Source organism: Oncorhynchus masou, chromosome 21 (assembly GCF_036934945.1).
Source record: "Oncorhynchus masou masou isolate Uvic2021 chromosome 21, UVic_Omas_1.1, whole genome shotgun sequence".
NCBI classification, from domain to species: domain Eukaryota; kingdom Metazoa; phylum Chordata; class Actinopteri; order Salmoniformes; family Salmonidae; genus Oncorhynchus; species Oncorhynchus masou.
In genome coordinates, this window is record NC_088232.1 from 49,510,201 (window position 1) to 49,527,775 (window position 17,575).

Below are 17,575 nucleotides of genomic sequence, written 5' to 3' on the forward strand. Positions count from 1 at the left end.
AGAAGAATAGAATCTTCCAGGGTCTGGATTTCAGAAGTAGTACTATTTCACAGTATCTTGTTCATTTGATTTATCCCTAAATGTCTATGTTGTGTCTTTCCCCAGGATACCTCCTCAGAAACACAGGCTCAGAGCTCCATCTGTCAGGCTGCCGCTCTAAGCGAGCCCCCTGCCTCGTCGTCGGAGCCGTCGGACCGCGTCTCTGTACTGGTGTCCAGTCTACGCCAACGCCACGCCATTACAGCCCACGTGTGCTCGCTGGATGGCGTCGACTTTGTGGTCAGTAACCGCAGTGGTGGATAGGCAGAGTCAATCGGAGCTGGCCGGGATGACAAACAGCAAACGGTTGGTGGAGAGAGTAACCAGCCTGCAGGGCCCTTTTGATCTCATCGTGGAGAAGGACTGCAGCAAACAAGGTGAGGGAGGGCACACATTCACTTTTGAACAGAACCAGTTGGCTGGAATACTTCCTGTGGGTTCAATTCCTGATTTTCTAGATTTCTAAAGTATGCTCACTTTTGTTTGATTGTGACAGTTTGTGATTGTGACAGTGTGACAGTATCACAAAAATGTTCAAGGAAGTTTGATAAAATAATACATGTAAGAGTAGAAAGATCAGACAGGGTTCAACATGACCTTTCTACTATATGAGTCAAAAGATCACAGGCAGCAGATGCTGCTCCTCTACCAGACGCTGCCCTGCGTCAGCTGTCAAAACCTTCAACAAATAAAATAAAATAAAATGTTATTTGTCACATGCGCCGAATACAACATGAGCCATAGGTTCAGATTGTTGGGCCACCTGGTCAGCAGGTAGGGGCAGTCAAATTAATTGGGCATCTCTGTAAGCTTTCATTTATAATACATTTGATAACAAAAAAAGTAAACAAAAGACACATTGAGATTGACCTCTTTTCAAATAAGCCCTGGCCAAGAAAAGCACCATACCACAATACAAACATATCGCCGGTACATCAGTGCATTGACACGTCAAAGCAGCAGTGGATTCAAGTACACTTCCATTCCAATTGCATTTCAATTCCGATGTGTTGAAGTGGAAAGACCATGCAACCAACAGGATAGTCATTCAGCCACGAAAGTACCCCAGAATTGATGATAGCAACAATATGAGGAATATTGAAGCCACCATCAGGAAATCAAACAGAATTTAGTACGATACTTGCTATGTCTAACAATAGAACTAGAATCCATTCATCCATCCAGATTCTATGGTATAAACACTGCCCCTCCCCTCGACTTGTAGCTATGTCAAGGCTCTCCAAAAGGGGGCGTGTGAGCTGCCCCAGAGCCGAGGAGATCTACCACTGCCTACGCTACTCCTGTTACACCAACACAGCCAGGAAGTGCAGCCTTTAGCCAGCCATCACTGCCTAGTTCCCCATTGGCACTTATCTTAGTTCAGTTTTGCCCTTTTTCTTCCCTAATGGTTACTGGTTAGGATTTGGGGAGAGTGAGATGATCCTACAACTGACCCCGAAGGACAATTTCCCTCAAACGGGACCTCTAACGGCATCATGGCCTGCAATTGTGGCACCAAATGGAATAAAACAGACTCAAATAGGGCGTGATTACCTGGACTTGTCCAATAGGAAAGGGACTGAAACAGGGAGGGATTACCTGGATTTGCCCAATAAGAAAGTCATTTTCATTCCCGATTGCAAAATGTTTTCAGTTGTGTTCCCTAATGAACAAGGCCCAGCCTTACTGTAAATGTTTATTGCACACTGAAATAAGACTTGACGGACACTAAGGTGAATGTACAGTATGGTGGATGCACATTGGGAGTACAATGTGTCACTGCGTTTGTTTTGTTGAACAAATTATTGAAGTTACCATTTCTGTTCAAATAAAAGTTCTTTTGTAGAGGTCAAATATGGTTTCGATTGCAGGAATAAAAATGCACTATTTTTCTATAACGAAATTGCTTTATTCCAAAACAAAATTCACAAAAGTATTTGACATGATTCAGTCAAAACACATTGACAGATATAAGTACACAAAATGAAGTTCATACTCCTAGATTTCTTAATGTTAGATTCATATCCTGTTTGTTCAATATTTGACTGTAGCAGATAACATGCAATTTCAACCTTGTCTGTAGTGTCTTCGCACAGCCGTTGTCTTTCCCACATTCTAGGGGTGGAATTCCAGGAGTCTGGCAAGCGAGATTAGTAGTCTGTCTGAACCACAAGAAGTGACTCTAGGACACGTCATTGGTCGACTGCTGTTACCTGCACTTACACTGGTTGCATTCCAGTCTTTATAACAATTGCATATAAGTACAATTACATTACATAAGAAGACTCTGGGAACGAGCATGCACTATGGATTGATATAGCCCATAACTCTGTCAAGGGTCTGAATATAACAGTGCTGTGTTTGAGAAAGGGATTGTACTTTGACTTGTTGATGGTAACAAAGCCCTATCCACGTACACACACACACACGACTCCTTTCTCCAAACCACCATTTCAGAAATTATTTCCTTGTTTTGCCCTAGAATAAAAAAATTAAAACACATTCTTGGACCTTTTTTGTCTTCAAAATCTTGTTCTAGAACTGTGCCTGTCCCCTTCAGTTTGAGGGGTACCTATACTATGATTTAACATATGGTAGCTGGATACTGATATGCACTGATCAACAAGGTATCACATTTAGCAGACGCTCTAATCCAGAACTTAAACTAAGGCATTCATCTTTAAAAAAAAAAATGTAGCTAGCTGGGACAACCACATATCACATTATAGTGGGGGAGAACAAGTACTTGATAACCTGCAAAATCGGCAGTGTTTCCTACTTACAAAGCATGTAGAAGTCTGTCATGTTTTATCATAGGTACACTTCAACTGTGAGAATCGGAATCTAAAACAAACATCCAGAAAAATCACATTGTATGATTAAGTAATTTGCATTTTATTGCATGACGTAAGTATGCAACCAACCAGTAAGATTTCTGGCTCTCACAGACCTGTTAGTTTTCCTTTAAGAAGCCCTCCTGTTCTCCACTCATTACCTGTATAAAAGACACCCGTCCCACACACTCAAAATCGTCAGTGTATCAAATACTTGTTCTCCCCACTGTAGGTGAGTTTTTCCAGACTATGAATATGCTGTCCTAGCTTCTGGGGGAAGCTGGTTCCACCATTGGGGTTCCTGGGACAGAGAAGAGCTTTGCCTGGGCTGTAAACTACGAGCAACGAGTTGTGTGCCTTCAAATGCTTTAAACACTTTGAGAATGTCAATTGGCTAATGGCAAACAAACTGTCAACCATAAAGTGAAAGCACAGCTATCACACTCAAACAAATAATGGTGTTCCAAAACTATATTAAAAGATCAGTGAATAATATTTTGTTTCTGCTGTTAAAGGCATTTCTTTAGCAGAGGTCAGCATGTGGGAGGAGTAGGGGCTCGGGATAAGACGTAATTACCAGTGGGGAAACTACAGTTGGGAGGAACGTTCAAGTTGATTTATTCCCAGTCCGTATGCTGCCATTTACTAGGAGGTTATGAAACACAGCATCAGGCTTAGCCTTACACACATTACGATCGCGTTGTTGATGACAACGCACCTTTTTAAAAGCAATGTTCAGTAGACCCATCGCTGTATGTCAGCTCAAAATCGGAAATGACCTTAAAAATGGCGATCGTATTGAATCCTGGCCTTGGGCAGAAATACAGACAATGCTACTCTTTCAGTTACCGTGGCTTGAAAAGACACAACAAAGATTCATATCAGTTTTATTCTGACATGTTTTTTCCACATATTGCTTTGGTTGTAAGACATTACAACCGATACAGAACAAATATGACACGTACAAATTAAGAGTAACTGGCCTCGTCAAGCACTTGTGCTCTTCTGACCAAATATCTAGCTCCGAATGGTCATTTTACATCACAGTAAAACAGAAAGGAGGCAGCATTCCATTTAGTCGAGTTGCCCTCGAATGTCTAGGTGCTATAAAAGAAACAAGACGAGGGAGCGAAAGCACTGACCCAAATTCACAGTATAAATACATCATGAGTAACACATCTCTGTACAAGCAGTGTCGTCAACCATATAGAAACTAGTTATGTGACACGTTCTTGTGAACCACACGGTTGCAATTCAAATCTGTACGTGAAAAGACGCAATATTCAAGAGATTACTTTCACATATATCATACTTGTAGAATAATTTAGAAAATAAAAGAGATGTAGAGTCAATATCATGTTTGTTTGTAAAAAAAAAAAAAAAATTGTACTACTTTTGCCCAAAATTTAACAATCAGGCTGTAGATTTATACTGCTAGGGACTATGCCGCCTCAAATAAAGTACAATTCTATTGTACTATCAAAACGATTATCATTTTTGCGCTGCACTTCATGCATGACATTTCAGCACTCATCAGCAAATATTTCAGTTAATGCTGAATCTTTCAATAAAATGAGACATAATGCGTCACCTTTACAAGGTCTGAGACAAGACAGAGTTGAAATCCATGACTGTTTAACTTTAGGATTATCGAGAAGAACGAAGGCTGCTTATACCCAGGCAGCACAATTCTGATCTATTTGGCAACAACTGGTATTTTGAACAAACAGATCAGCTCTTTCACCAACAATTGGGCAAAAGATCAGAATTGGGCGACCTGTGTAAATTCAGCCAAGAGTCATTTAAAATCAGGAACCAGGTAATGCAGAGACCCAGTGTCATTCCAACAGGGGAGATTTTAAACAGTTACTTGAGAGAATCTTCACTCTGACCTATGGGTGCATTCACACTGCTCGCCGTAAAAATCCATGCAAAGGAAGTAATTTCATTGGTCCTAGCCGGCAGAATCATTGATTAGAACCAATAAAATGGCTTCCTTTCTGGATGAGTTCCCCCCCAAGCTGTGTGAATGGACCCTTAGTTTGGAATCCCTGGCGAGGACTCTACTAAATGAGTATTTTAATAGTAAAGCTTCATGTACAGTAGAGTATATGTACATACCTTCAGACCAGTGGCGGCTGCTGAAGGGAAAACGGATCATAATAAATGGCCGGAACGGAACAAATGGAACAGTGTCAAACGCCTGGAAACCATGCGTTTGATACTACTCCAGTCATTACCACAAGCCCTTCAGACAAATATACTCAGCTGTGCACACATATACATGCATAAGGGATGACTAGCTCAGACATTTGTGCTTTTTCACTGCTAGTTTCTTTCCCCAATTAGTTCTCAAAAAGACTAAACAATTATATATATATATATAAAAAAGTGTGCTCTGTACAAAACTAGGGGTCAAAATGGGACAAGTATTTACAAGCGCGGTTTACCATCTGAACATACATCTTGTAAAAATAGCCTTCGTGAGCCTGACGTTGAGCGGTCAAGTCACATCCGCTTATTAGCTGGTGCATTGTGGGACCACTTCCAACCCAATAAGGGTCACCAGAGCAGAAACACCACCTTCTCCCATTCACAAGCTTGAGGGCTGGGCCTGCTGTTGGTTCACAGTGACAGAGGAGTGGGCATGCTGGGGCTCGCAGTCATTGACGGCGCCCTCATCGTCTCGCATATACATGAGGAACAAAGTCACGGTGGCGAAGGTTGTGGCGTTGACAGGGAACGCACGGAGCAGCGTGGAGGTGAGGCCGTGCGTGAACACCCGCCAGCCCTCCCGCTTCAGGCTCTGACGCACACAGTCAGCGATGCCATTGTACTTGTTGTGGCCGCCCACGCCGTCCGCCTGGAGCCGGGACTTTATGACGTCCACAGGGTAGGTGGAGATCCACGAGGAAATGCCCGACATGCCTCCGGCAAACAGCAACTTGAGGATCATGTAGGGGTCATCGGGTTCGCAGCCCAGAGAGCGCGTCAGTACATCGTAGGTAAGGAAGTAGATCCCGAAACCCGGTGTCTCGCGGACTAGCGTGGTCACCATACCCCGGTTGATACCGCGGAAGCCCTCCTTCCGGTAGATGCGCACCAGGCAGTCCAGAGAGTTCTTGTACAGCTTCTGCTTGGACTTCCTCTCACCCAACCCCTGCAGCTGCATGCGCGTCTTGGCCAGCTCCATGGGGCAGCAAATGACGCTCTGCAACGCGCCCGCCGACGCCCCGGCCAGGAACTGGTTGAGCGGCGTGTCGTGGCCCAGCCTGCGCATGGCGTTGCCCTGGACACCGAACACAATGGCGTTGATGAAGGTCAGACCCATCATGGGGGAGCCAATGCCTTTGTACAGACCCGTCATCTGTGGACACACAGAAAGAGCGAGGGGACAGAAAGAGCGAGGGGACAGAAAGAGCGAGGGGACAGAAAGAGCGAGGGGACAGAAAGAGCGAGGGGACAGAAAGAGCGAGGGGACAGAAAGAGCGAGGGGACGTAACATGGTAATTTAAGTTGAATGAAGCTGAAGAACTTGGCACAAACACACAGTAGTAGTTTGCCACAGCCAAATCACACTTTCACCACAACAAAATGTTGCTTAAGGACATACTCTTCATTAGGCAATACTATAAGGCTAAAATACAAAGCGGCTATTCCACTATAATACTGACAGCCTTAACCTAATACTTAACCGGCTCAAGTGACAAGGTGGTTCTCTTAATTTAGCCACGCAGCAGGCGTAACACCCCGATTGACCTTAGCTACTGGTATGTCTTTCCCAACCTCCTCCCCCCCAGACTGGCCAATAGGCTCTCTGCTAGACTGACCTCTGTATTGAAGCCATAGAGATAGATAGAGGACTCATCTTGACATACAGTATGTGCCATTATAGCGTCTGACAGCATTAGCAGCACCATTGAGGTTTACAACCCATAGGAATTCCCACCCAGTTGACAACTTTAAAATGGTGGAAGCCCTCAATGGAGCTGCCCATGCTAAAAACAGCCTTTTGGCCACTATCATTCTCTATGATTGAAGCACAAGACTAATGAGAAACCCTTCTGAGTAGAGCCCTGTTCTAACCAATGGTACAACAGCAGTTGGCACTGCACAGAGCACATGGCAATATCTCATGGACTGCAGTGCCAACTACCTCCCAAAACACATCAATTTGAATGAAAGGATTTCACCACTGATGACTACCCACACACCAGGGTTTCCGTTAGCTGGTAATTGCCGGCTTTTGACCAAAATAAATTATATGAACAGACGATTTAAAAAAACAAAACAATTGCTGGCCAAATTGTCCGGGATAAAAAAGAAAATACAATCCCATTGCGAAAATACCGCTTAATTAATTAATTGATGGAAATATCAGTCAACGTCAACACATTTGACCATCATGCTTATAGGTCTATTTTCATTCGTCTTCATTTATGCCATGTATAAACACGTGCACAACATACCTAGACTATTTTGAGCGGAATATCACTTGTCAGACAACGCTAGAAATGCTGCAGCTTCTCAGCTCGTTGCTGATGGAGTGAAACATGCTTTCATAAAGCCAACAATTCTAAAACGCAATCGCAATGTCAACAGTTTCTGACTTGATTCCGTAACGGTAGCGGTCGTACTCACCGACTCTTGCCTTACGATAGACTGGAAGCAATGATATGTGCCGCGGTACAGAGGTCTGTCCACACTCTGAACTTGGAGTCGTACCTGAAAATGGAATCCTCAATGTTAGCGAAAAAGCACAGAAGACAATATCGCCACATTTAATAACAATAAAGACAATCACACATAAAATGCATAGGAAAAAGAGAATATACACAACTAAAAAGACTAATGTACTACAATATAAGAGTAGATTTGGGTGACAAATGTTTAAGTATTTTGTGCTACTTATTTAAAAGTCTGGAAGATTTTTTTTCCCCCCACAACACAAAAACAAAAACACAGGGGAGAAAAAGACCTAGACCGTACTTACTAGCTAGGTCACATCCGTGCAGAGGTTGTATATCCCTCATCTAAAACACAGTGACACTTATGCTGTTAAAGACAGCCCTCCCTGTTCAGGGATAAAACAAACAGTGTCCCTCCACACGTCTGTACTCAGAATATTATTATTATTTTTTTTAAATAAAAGTTTGACTCAAATTGTCAAAATATCAAGTACAAATATCCTGATACGTGTTAACTTGTACGCTTAGAGATTATTACGAGTACACAGCAAAAAATATTTCAAGATTCAGTGTCTGCAAATTACAGCTTTTAGAAGACTAATCGTATGAGAAGATAAACATTTCAGTAAAAACCTTGTAAATTGCATCATTAAAAACAAATTAAACCTGATTATTAGGCTCAAAATAGCCTCTCATGCAAACTGTATTGCCATGTTTGGTATAACTTTAAAAGAAATGTACTTTAAAAAATACCTTGCACACTGCCTTCAAAAAAAATATATGTTTACCGGCAGGTTGGAAGTAGAATCTTGTATACAGGGGGATCCATAGCATTCAAAAATGCAAACCCCTAAAATGTGAAACGGAAAAACAAACAGAAAAACACCTGCAGATACACTGAGTGTACAAAACAACCTGACCAGGTGAATCCAGGTGAAAGCTATGATCCCTTGTTAAAAGGGGGGGGGGGGGGACAGGTGAAATAATCATTTTTAAGCCTTGAGATAATTGAGACATGGATTGTGTATGTGTGACATTGGGGGTGAATGCGCAAGACAAAATATTTAAGTGCCTTTGAACGGGGTATGGTAGTAGGTGCCATCTCACTATGGGACACGGCCCCTTTTGCGGGTCATTATTTGAAGCCTTATTCAATCCCGCATAACAGGCCAATCAAAGCAGTGTGTGTGTCTTATAACACACTGCACTGGTTTCCTCATTCTTAGCCTCGAGTCCATCTGGTTACTAGCCCGATAAGCAGCTTTATTCAGTAAACTAGCTCTCAACTTAACAGTTCCTTTCGGTGTGGGTTACTACCCCAACACATAGCATTGAGTGGCTTGTTTTCTATTTTTCAGGAATGCTGCTAGCTTCAGCTTCACTTTACAGCGTGAAGTTACCTCAGTTAGCAGCACTTTTTGTCATCGGCTAGATACTGTACACCTGTTGCCTGGGATACACACAATTGGCATCGTTAGCTAGCTAGCTGCACTGCTTTAGCATCCTGCTAATAGCAGGTTCCCACAAATTTTAGCTACTTCTACCCGGGTTCTCTAGCTCTGTCGGTTCCCACTTTCGGAGTTAGCTAGCTGAACTTTCGTGTATCTTGGCTCGCTAGTGGGCTAACCGCACCACTGATGTTTTAGCTAGCAATCTCTGGGCTAAAGCCCCATTCGGTTTGTTTGGCTAGCATGAGCGTTTGTGTTTCTTCAGTGTGTTACCCCACCATTGAAGCACCTTTTTTCATTCCCCTGTGAAAGAACTCAGCTGTTCGTTCTACCTCAAGTTACTTGGTTTACAGACCGAGTCGGCAACTTTATATACCACACGACGGCTCAGCTAGCTGGCTATCTACACTCAGGTAAAGAAAGCCAGCGAATTCACTACACTGACAATTTAAAGACGCCATTTATTTCTCACCACCCTGCTAAATAAAGCTGTCTGTTTCTGCTTACCTGGCTCAAGCTCACATTACCCAGTGTCTCTCCCAAATTCCCATTGTAGGAGCAGCGCGTGGAGTGGCTAGCTAGCCCCCAGGTAATTCCATTTGCTTTTGTCCGTGCTGTTGAAACGCAATGTCCAACAGGCTTACTGGCCATGTCTCAGGGAAAGGGGAGAAAAAGCAGCAAAAGCTTAGCAACGCTCACCCTGGCAACTGCAGGCATTACACGTCCGGGACGGATTCCCGTACGCGCTGTACTATTTGCCACTGCGTTGAATACGCTATGGAGGCTCCCATCGACCCCGCTAGTTGTGTGCATTGCGCTCAGCTGGACTCGTGTCCTTAGACATGAAGAACATGGAAAGTATTGTCTCAGGATGGTTAGTTGGTGGTTGAAGATATCCCTCTAGTGGTGTGGGGGCTGTGCTTTGGCAAAGTGGGTGGGGTTATATCCTTCCTGTTTGGCCCTGTCCGGGGGTGTCCTCGGATGGGGCCACAGTGTCTCCTGACCCCTCCTGTCTCAGCCTCCAGTATTTATGCTGCAGTAGTTTGTGTCGGGGCTAGGGTCAGTTTGTTATATCTGGAGTACTTCTCCTGTCCTATTCGGTGTCCTGTGTGAATTTAAGTGTGCTCTCTTTAATTCTCTTTCTCTCTCAGAGGACCTGAGCCCTAGGACCATGCCTCAGGACTACCTGGCATGATGACTCCTTGTTGTCCCCAGTCCACCTAGCCGTGCTGCTGCTCCAGTTTCAACTGTTCTGCCTTATTATTGGACCATGCTGGTCATTTATGAACATCTTGGCCATGTTCTGTTATAATCTCCACCCGACACAGTCAGAAGAGGACTGGACACACCACATAGCCTGGTTCCTCTAGGTTTCAGCCTTTCTAGAGAGTTTTTCCTAGCCACCGTGCTTCTACACCTACATTGCTTGCCGTTTGGGGTTTTAGGCTGGGTTTCAGGCTGGGTTTCTGTACAGCACTTTGAGATATCAGCTGATGTACGAAGGGCTATATAAATAAATTTGGTTTGATATTGCCCAGGCCTCATACCTGCGCGAGGACAACTCAGTTGACAACGAAGTCCCAGAGGGAGAAGCTACTTTAGGCATCCCCTCAGTCTGCGCTTCAGGCTGATTCGGAGAATCCCCACTTTTACCAGGGAGTGGACATGCCGACGAAGCCGGATGTGAGGACGACGGCATGTCTCTTGCCACATTAGGCAGCACCCGCAGATGGATTACACCACTGAAGAATTTCTCCTCTGCTCAGTTTGTGCTACCCAGCCAGACTGAAGAGGTAGGGCAGGAGTCAATAACTGACCTTTCTTCGAAGGCAATCAGATGCGCTGCCCTACCTGAATGGACAGATCGATCCCACCAGGCCAGGTTAAATTCTAAGAAAAGGCGAGTGAGGCGCTGGGCTCCCTGTTACCACAGAAGCAAGCCCTGAATCCCCAGAAGCAAGCCCTGAATCTCCAGAAGCCCACATTCACACAGGTCGTCACAAGGAGTCCTCCCTCACAGAACTGGAGGATCCCCAAGAAGTCTCAGCCTTCTCCTGTAGCTCTGACCCTGGGACAGACAGTCCGCTCACCAGCAACGCGGTGCCTCAGGACATTACTCCAAGCAATTAGCAGTGGATACCCCCTTGGCGCCATTTGTTGGGAAGAATCAGCACACCTAGCGCAAGGCACAGGGCCTTGATAAGCTGGCAGAACTCCTGACCTCAACGACCATAGTCTCCTCTGGAGTCCTGCCTCAAGTCACACGTTTGTTTACACACAGCATAGGTGTAGCACAGGAGCCAGCCTCCCCAGCCCTCACCATGGAGTGACATTTTCACCATTGCCTGTATTGCACAGCAACATCAGCCACATACTAGATGTGTCTGAAGCTTCCTTGGCTCCATGATTGTAGTGGTTCTGCTTGGTCTCCTTAACTCAGCTATCCAGCTGTGGGTGACCTCACTCTGCTTGAGCTAGTCTATCCACAGGTACGTGCTTCTCTCAGCGAAGTGTCTATCGGTATCGGCACTTCAATCCCCACTGACGCGGGGCTGCCCTACTGGGACAGTCTTCACATGCAAAGTAGTGACAAATAGATGCTTCACTATAGGGATATGAGGGGGGGCAGTCCACAAAGGGCATATAGTGAACGGCGTATGGTCAGACTGAGTACAGCCCATATCCACGTTCTAGCTCTAAACTGTTATTTTCCCTCAGGCACTTTTGTCCATTCCTACAGGGCCAACATGTCCTTGTCAGGTCAGACAATAGGTCAACGGTGACATACATGTCAACCCCGTTTTTCGCCTTGGCCAATCGCGCTAGCGACCTTCACGAATGCTCGGTCCATCCTTCATGCACTCAGTTTGCTCCCCCCCCCCCCCCCCCAACTACTTCAAGGTTATAATACGTCCTAACGTTGCGTTCATTTCCAAAGGTCATTCAAGCCACTGACCTCTTCCCCTTCCACCCTCCGCCGTGCTCTTCTCCAGAGTAGCGGCACCTTAACACATTGTGTCCGGTGCGCGCCCAGCGCATCTACATGGACAGTACTAGGCCATTCTGAAACTATGACCAACTGTTTGCTTTGCCAACCCTGCTTTGTCCAAACACCTCTCCCATTGGAGGCTATCGCCAAGGCGTACAGTTGTTGGGGATTGCAGTCTCCGAGAACATTCCACTAGAGGAATTGCCACATAAGGGGCACTGTGAACATAATGTTCTCTGACTTGTGTAAGAGGAAGTTCTTAGAATGAGGAAACCAGAGCAGTGGCATACACCCACAAAGCTCTGATTGGTGTGATTGAATAAGGCTTCAACCAATGACCCATAAAGAAGGCGTGTCCCATAGTGAGAGGTCTCCCTCACCTCCAAAGAACCGGGGTGACATACCGTAAACCCAAGTTTCCTGTGTGTATTAAGAATGGTCCACCACCCAACGGACATCCTGACAACTTAACAACAGTGGGAAGCATTGGACTCAACATGGGTCAGAATCCCTGTAGAACTTGACACCTTGTAGAGTCTATGACCCAATGAAGTGTATAACTCGACTGTTTATTCACAGAGCTTTCCAATGACCTATGCCGTCACAGCTCCAACATATCATGTGGCTTAGGTGTTAATCAAAACTATATTTGGGTAATGCATATGATGAGTGTAGGGGTCAGCTGAGCTTAAGGCTATACACTCACTCATACAAAAAAAAAAAAAAAAAAAAAAAAAAAAAAAGCGCATATCTTGAAATGTCAACTATAACAGACAGAAACCTGTCATGCTTCTAGATAAGTAATTGTTTGTTGTGTGCACATACTGTTGCTCAGCAAGCTTCAACATGCTCTGCCAGCATGCCATACAGAGACAACAGCTCCATCTCTGGTTCATGAGCTAATTAGGAGGGGATGTCTGTTCCGTTCCAAGAACATTGTGTTGCAGTAAGACACTGGGTTAAGAATGTTATGTGCTCTACTTTTTAAACAGCAGTGTGTAGATATGACTAGGTCAGAAAACCAGGCAAAATACCCACGTGTGTGTGTGTGTGTGGGGTCCGGGGGAAAAAAAAAGTGCAGTTTGCTATATGTAAGTAATAGCTGAGAAATGCTGTTCTGAAACGTTTTGATTGGGAGAGAGCATGAATATTTCATACTTTATCAAACACTTTGGGTCATCTAAGCTATATTCAAATGTGCCCTTTTGAGGAGCCTTGATAAACCCCACAGTAGCTAAATAGGAATTACATTTCAGTGTGATTTCTAAAAAATAAATAAAAGATGACACGTGCCAGGCACTTGCCAACCAGATAAAACAAACCCACCTTTACAGTGTCAAAAGGATGCCCGACCAAGACACCGGCAGCACCTGGAAGTGACAAAGATTAACAATTAATCAGCACTTTGCTTGTTGGATGAGGTTGATATGTAATGTGGTCTAAAGCTAATGTGAAACAATTACAAACCCTGACAACTTGGAGAAAGAGTGGTAACTAAGTACAAGTATAGGTACAGTAAACAGGATAGAGACACCGTTTAATACTCAGTCTTTGAGCCTAGACCTGATGCAAGTTATAACACGTTCAGTGGTGGTGGGTGCATGTTTGAATATCAAGTGCATTACACAAGAACAAACAGTCTTCTCTGGACTGCCCATCAGCTGTTCACTGTACTGAACACGTGTCCTTGACATTGTTAGCGAGAAGAAAACGCAATACTGTGTGACACCCACCTGTACATCACAGGATAAAACCATAACTAGGGCCGTTTCAGGTTAGGGGCACTTGTAGGTGTTCTAGCTTGGTGTTTGAGTGAGGCAGTGGTGCATTCATGTGATTCTCATGAAACCAGTTTTAAAACATGAGTTACAAAACCCATGATGCATCTGCAAAAATCAATTGTCCTTCTGTGTGTGTTGTGTACAAACAAGTTATTTCACTGCACCTGCACAATTTCATATGCAACCAATACAATTTTAGATTTTTAAAGTAATATATATATATAATTTTTTTTAATACTTTTGCCTGAATTATTTTACATTTTTCCCCCAAATTTACATTACTGAAATTCATCCAGACTCAATTCGCAGGTCATTTTACTTCAGAAAAACCTAACTTATTTGAATAAAACAAAATATGTTGCTGTAGTCTGTCCAGGAAGAAAAAAAAGGGTATACTAGTTGAAGTGTTACTATAATATTTATTTACAAACAGTGTCTGGACATCTCATTTTGGTAACACTAAGTTCCTGTAAACACTCCAGTTAAATAAAAATGTATTCACCCATGATGCATCATTTCGGAGTAGTCATCTTTAGATGAGCACAAGTTCATTTATTTGCCTTCAGGAGGTTCTTATTCTCAAACTCTGCCTTCACCCCACTTGGTCTTCTCAACAAAACGGCTAAAAAGCTCAAATTGGGGTTCTGAGAAGTATTTCTGTCTGTAATAAAGCTCATTCTGATAGGCTGGGCCGGGCTCCCTTGTGAGTTGACCTGGCTGCCTATTGGAGGGCATAGGCCCACCCATTGCTGCCCAGTCATGTGAAATCCATAGATTAGGGTTTAGGGAATTTATTTCAATTGAATGATTTCCTTAAATGAACTTTAACTCAGCAAAGTCTTTGAAAATGTTGCATTTATATTTTTGTTCAGTATAAATGTTTTTTTCCCAGTGTTATGTTTAACTCGGGCCTTTTCATTAGGGGAGCAATGTTTTTTTTTTATGAAATTGTTTTAGTAATGAGAATTGTGGAAATTGTAGTTGAATAAAATCGAATCAAAATGCATTAAATTGATCAGTACAGATCCAAATCGCAGTGACTCAAAAGGACATGAAAAATTACACTTTAGAATTGTTTCGTAGGAATGACCCATTGCAGAAAGGTGACCCTAGAGAACATTTGTCTGACCCCCACTTTCAAGACATTATTAGTAGCCGAGACAGTATCACAATAACCCCCAATCATAGACTTATTGATACACTTTCTGGCTAAGCTGACATTCATTAATTGAGATGGGGTTAACTAAAGCAATGATACATATTGATACGAAGTTAGGAATTGACTTTCTGTGGATAAGAATTTTAACAATGTAGTACAAATCTAATTAACCGGTAAAATGCTACAGAGGTCCAATTTCACAACGCCCAAGGGTTAAAACCACACCTGGTTTAGTTTAGGGGGTATTCTGTGTACCCTGGTAAATCTGAAGAATGTACCAAGTCCGCTCGTTATAGTCACCATTTTTGATTATGTGATGTTGAATTTGTATGTCGCTAATGTAATTGGTGCTTGAGAGGGACTGCCCAGTTTTAAACACTCACAGTACATGGTTTGGAATGAATGGAATTGTCTGGCTGCGAGTATAAAGTTGCACAAAGATATATTTTGTGATTCTAAGAAAACAGGTTCAGCCAGCAAAGCACAATTAATATAGGAATTCTCACAACAATAGGGGCAAGAAAGTGTATTAGACAATGAACAGTACTCTGTAATTTTCCATTCATGAAATGTAAATTTTTGGGGGCAAACTTGCGCCATCACTAGGCACACTTCTGCATTGGCTAACTAGCTTTGCTAGCCAAACTCATGAATCATTTATTCAAAGCGTTTCCAACCTGATGCATTTTGCAAACATGACTCCGTGCTGCCACGTAGCAAGCATTGAAGCAATCTATCCACGGGTATGCTTTCTAACTAACGTTAATTAACTTACCTCCTATGCATCCTGCTGCAAAGTCCAATGTAAAGTCCATTCCCTCAGAGTCTTTGAATTAGTCAAAAGCTAGCTCTCAATAAGTCTGTATTTCTCCGTAGCACACGGGGCTAATTCAAAGGTCTGGCTTGGTGCAAAAGCTAGCTACAATCGTGTATTGCTTCAAACTAGACGAATAATTTAGTTAACTATCAGTTTCGACCTGTAGTTTGATGGCTGCATCTGTAACGGTAAAGGATAGCTGAATTGCTAGATACAGTAACGTAAAGTGGCTAGTTCTCGTCTCCTCTTGAATAAAAGCGAGTTTGCGAAGGGCTGTTGATGACAGTACCCAGGTAAGCTCGGGAATAAGACAGATCGCTAAGTAGCTTAATGTGTATGATTTGATTATTGAATTGACGCGCTCCACAGTTCACTACCTAGCTACCACCACCAGCTGTCTTCCTTCCGCACGCTGTTTCTATTTCTGACTGTATCCCGTGAGATTCAAAGCCCCTTTTAAACCAAGCATTTAGCCCAATCAGATCACTGTGATTAAGACAACACCCCTACCGCCCCGCACGCTGATTGGCTCGAGTTGATTTTCCACGGGTTATGATCAAAAGCACCGACCACAATACTTTCTGATCCAAACAACTGATTTATGATCAGCTCTCCCCAACCTAGTCTAACCATTTACTCCTGGTACTCTATAGTACCCAAGTATCAAAACAGATCATAGACCAGATGTTACGGGAAAATATGGTAAAATATTAACCAAGACAAATGACACACAAGATTGCAACATCTAGCATTTTAGACATTCTGAAAAAACAATCTGGAAAAAAACCTAACTGTATGTTAACATTAAAAAATATATATGGTTATTGTTGCACTTTTCTTTTTTTGAGCTGCAAAAATATTTACATTGTAGCTAGTGTATATTTGCATATCCAGCTGTATTCTTGAAAGTGACCAAAGGTACTTCGTTTTTTTTAGGTTTAATACTATAGTTTCTTTAGACTTCTGTGAATATTTGTTGGTGTATTTTATCCATTGGGATGTTGAGGCATTGGGGCATTTCAACAGTGCTTGTTTGTTTTCCTACCAGACGTGTCATCCTTTTGGCTTATACATCGACAATAAGACTTCCTGAGTCACTGATACCTGACCCTCCCCTGCTCGCCATGCCCATGTTGTCATAACTGGTATCCAATTTTATCACTTGAGAGAGAGTAAGAGAGGGGGGGGCAGAGTGACAGAGAGACAGAGAGAGAGAGGGTGGGGGGGGACAGAGAGACAGAGAGACAGAGAGAGAGGAAGAGAGAGGGGGGGACAGAGAGCCACAGAGAGACAGAGAGAGAGGGGGGGGGACAGAGAGACAGAGAGAGAGGGGGGCAGAGAGACAGAGAGAGAGAGAGAGAGAGGGGGACAGAGAGAGAGAGATAATGTATTTTAAATTATATTGTTTATTTCACTTTTGTTTTTATCTATTTCAATTGCTTTGGCAATGTAAATATATGTTTCCCATGCCAATAAAGCTGTTTGAATTTAATTGACAGAGTGAGAGAGACCCACTGGGAAAACCCTGATTGAATCAATGTTGTTTCCATGTAATTTCAACAAAAACATTTAATGTGAAGTTTGTATTTGTATTTATTATGGATCCCCATTAGCTGCTGCCTAAGCAGCAAAATTAAGGCAGTTTATACAGTTTTAAAAACATTAAAATACATTCACAGATTTCACAACACACTGTGTACCCTCAGGCCCCTACACCACCACTACCACATATGTACAGTACTAAATCCATGTGTATGTATAGTGCGTATGTTATCGTGTATGTGTGTATGCATGTGTCTGTGCCAATGTTTGTGTTGCTT

General features: G+C 43.2%; 1 protein-coding gene across 4 annotated transcripts; it reads right to left on the bottom strand.

Annotated features, from left to right (window-relative positions):
• Positions 1-1,926: 1,926 nt before the first annotated feature.
• Positions 1,927-16,172, bottom strand: LOC135508460 (mitochondrial basic amino acids transporter-like). Of its 4 annotated transcripts, XM_064928659.1 has the most exons (6): positions 15,714-16,172; positions 13,325-13,368; positions 8,350-8,411; positions 7,867-7,906; positions 7,515-7,598; positions 1,927-6,240 (listed from the first exon to the last, which is right to left on the bottom strand). In XM_064928659.1, the coding sequence occupies exon 6, from the start codon at positions 6,238-6,240 to the stop codon at positions 5,467-5,469; it is 774 nt and encodes a 257-aa protein (XP_064784731.1). In that variant the 5' UTR covers positions 7,515-7,598; positions 7,867-7,906; positions 8,350-8,411; positions 13,325-13,368; positions 15,714-16,172; the 3' UTR covers positions 1,927-5,466. The 4 variants fall into 4 exon arrangements, with proteins under 4 accessions (XP_064784731.1, XP_064784732.1, XP_064784729.1 ...); XM_064928660.1 differs by lacking the exon at positions 7,867-7,906; XM_064928657.1 differs by lacking the exons at positions 7,867-7,906; positions 8,350-8,411.
• Between the last annotated feature and the right edge of the window lie 1,403 nt (positions 16,173-17,575).